The sequence below is a fragment of the Phytophthora parasitica genome (genome assembly GCF_000247585.1).
Source record: "Phytophthora parasitica INRA-310 unplaced genomic scaffold supercont2.258, whole genome shotgun sequence".
Classification (NCBI taxonomy): domain Eukaryota; phylum Oomycota; class Peronosporomycetes; order Peronosporales; family Peronosporaceae; genus Phytophthora; species Phytophthora nicotianae.
Genome location: NW_008649244.1, coordinates 1 through 2,637, shown reverse-complemented (window position 1 = coordinate 2,637; position 2,637 = coordinate 1). Strand labels below are relative to the sequence as shown.

The 2,637-nt window shown below is 51.2% G+C and overlaps 2 protein-coding genes across 2 annotated transcripts; one reads left to right on the top strand and one right to left on the bottom strand.

Annotated features, from left to right (window-relative positions):
- Nucleotides 1–557: 557 nt before the first annotated feature.
- On the bottom strand, nucleotides 558–830 carry PPTG_20000 (hypothetical protein; the record flags this gene model as incomplete). Its single annotated transcript, XM_008918664.1, has 1 exon — nucleotides 558–830. One exon carries the CDS (start codon nucleotides 828–830, stop codon nucleotides 558–560), a length of 273 nt encoding a protein of 90 aa, XP_008916912.1.
- A 1,278-nt stretch (nucleotides 831–2,108) lies between these two features.
- PPTG_19999 (hypothetical protein) lies at nucleotides 2,109–2,630 on the top strand (the record flags this gene model as incomplete). Its single annotated transcript, XM_008918663.1, has 1 exon — nucleotides 2,109–2,630. A coding segment is annotated over one exon (522 nt), but the record flags the coding sequence as incomplete, so codon positions are not given.
- Nucleotides 2,631–2,637: the final 7 nt, after the last annotated feature.

Sequence of the window (2,637 nt, the reverse complement as noted above, 5' to 3'; positions counted from 1 at the left end):
AAAAAGGAAAGCTTCTCAAGTCGATTACTGAGACGAGTCTGTAGCCATGTTTGATTCTGCCGCGTTGTCGTTGTCGTTGCCGTTATTCAGCCGGTTTGCCCTGATCTATGTATCCCCCGGGAGGTACAATGGAGAGGGGGGGGGGGGGGGGCATTCAGTTTTACATGTTAACAGGAAAGGCCTGACGCCTGATGTGGACACTAAAACCGGGTCGAGGGCAGGAATGCTGCTATATTTGCATATCCCAAGTCTAAAGATGTGGTCGCGGGGTACTTGCAGCTGGAGCCGGCTATCTTTCATATTTTTATCTGCTACCTTTTATCTTACGTTTAAGCGCATTCGAAACAGCCGAGCCCTCACAAACACTGAAAAAAATTACAAATTGTAATTCGCTAATAGCCCGCATTTTGTGATCTTTGCACAGTGAAACACAGTTAAACTCTGACAACTGTGTGATGAACTACTTATAGAGCGAACTACAAATTGTAATATTTTCAGTGGTACATGTAGCTGACAGGGTTTCTCAAACTTTCACAGTCCTGGGAAGTGGACTCATCTCACTGACCAGAATGAAGACCAAGCCAGCCGGGCGATGGCTTGCCCTGCGCTTCGCCAATGTTCAGCGTGAACGTCTGGCGCCACTCCTCCGCCGTCGTGCGATCCTCCATGAACTTTGGAAACTCAGCCATGTAGGCCTCTGGGATATCCCAGGGATTGTTGGTGTTGATGTCCGTGCGAACGCTCGGAGTCACGACCGACGTCTGCGCTTCCTCTGAGATGGCCCAGCTCATGAACAGTGTTGTAGCGCGGCAAGCGCTAACAAGCGCCATGGCAGCGGGGGTTGCAGTCCCAAAAGCCACGGCGCATGGGTTTCGAAACGAACGAAGCATGCATAGAGTAACCACGAGTTGTAGTCGACCGCAGGCTAAGCTAATATACTCACTTCTACATTTGATCAAGGGCGACAAACAACAAAAACTTCTTTAGCTGGGGAGTCGCTTCCAGCATGGAGGAGTCCGACGAGGCAATGGTGCCTCACTGTGAGACGGGGATGCCGATTGCGGTGTATTCGCCTCTATCACCGTATACAGATCGTGAATTGATGTTGACCCGGGAAACAACGATACGAACGGCGGTAATGCAGGGTGGGGAACACACCGCCAAGTTGAAGCACTGGCCCAACACTCAGCGGCCGTGCAGCAAATGACTGCCGAGCAGATTGGACAAGTGAAGCGCCAGCAGGAGCATCTGGCGACCAAGAAATCGGAATGTCTTCAGCAACAGCACGACCGTCAGTCGGCCATGCATGAGCAGCAGCAAGATATGAAGCAACAGATGGAAGAGCACCGGCGATTCCTAGAAGAACAGTTCCGGTTGTTGAAAGCGGCTGAAGAAATTGTGGGTCTACAGGGGAAGCGCCTGGAGAGCCTGGCAGAGGCGGTGCAGCCTCATCTTCAAGCGCGCTGGGGTGCGTTCGAGCAAGGAGCAGCACCTCCATCGATGAACCGCAGCTCTGAGACGCCTGCTGTCACAGTAACTGCTGGGACCAACCTGCCGGTACCCCCGATATACCGAGGCAGCTCTAAGAAGGAGAAGCGTGACTTCATGGATAGTTACGCCATCTATACACGACGCATTAAAGCGTTAAACCAAGGCACACAAGCGAGTTTATTTGTGATGCCTCTTAGTGCCTGCATCGAGCAGAGCACGATGGTGCGCATTTGTGGCTTTGAATTGTTCAAGGGTGAGAGAGATATTACAGAAACGGAATGGAAGAACTACTTTTTGTCCGCTCATATCTCAGATCACACTGCGTACAAGACCCTGGAGAGAGAAGTGAAAAGTCTTTGTATGGATATTGAATTGCAGGATGCTGAATCACGTCTTTCGCGTCTCGTGGCAGATTTTTACACTATCGTGGATCGATTAAACATGGAGGACATGATTCAAACGGAACCAAAGAAGTTGTCGGATATTTAGTGGAGGCTCTACGACCACCAGCATTTAAAGCGGCAGTGAAAGATCAGTTGGGGCGTCAGATCCACAAGGCGACTAAGTCGAGTATTCAAGCATTCTTGAAGCGGCTTCGTGTTGAGCTGGAGGGGTTCATGCGATTCGAGGCTCACATCGCGGTGCACGCACCACCAAAGAGCAGTACTAACTTTCCGCCGTCATCTACATCGACCGGACCGGAAAAGAAGGGCCCGCGAGGAACTGGAGGAGGTAAGGCCACGTCGAGCGAAGCTAAGCTGGCGACGGTGTCGTACAAAGCGAAGCCTCCAGCGTCATCTAAGACAGAAAAACCAGACAAAAAGTGTTTTAAGTGTGGCGATCCGACCCATGGTGTTTTCCAATGCCCGAACATTGCTAGTCTACTGGAGGCGAAGGAAATATACGAGAAGAGCGCTGAAAAAAAGGCGATGAAGCCCGTTTTGGTAGCCACTTCCGGGGAAACGACGCAGGAGTCGTCTGCATCGATTCCTTGCCTGGTGATGGGAGCTGTGGAGACTTTAATCACTCCCGACAGTGCCTCCGTGTCTCTAGTGACAATGAAATTGATTAACGACTTGAAGTCGGCCGAAGGAGAGGTAGAGATGCAGCCTTTGGCAAAGCCATCAGGCGTGACCGGCGTAAAGG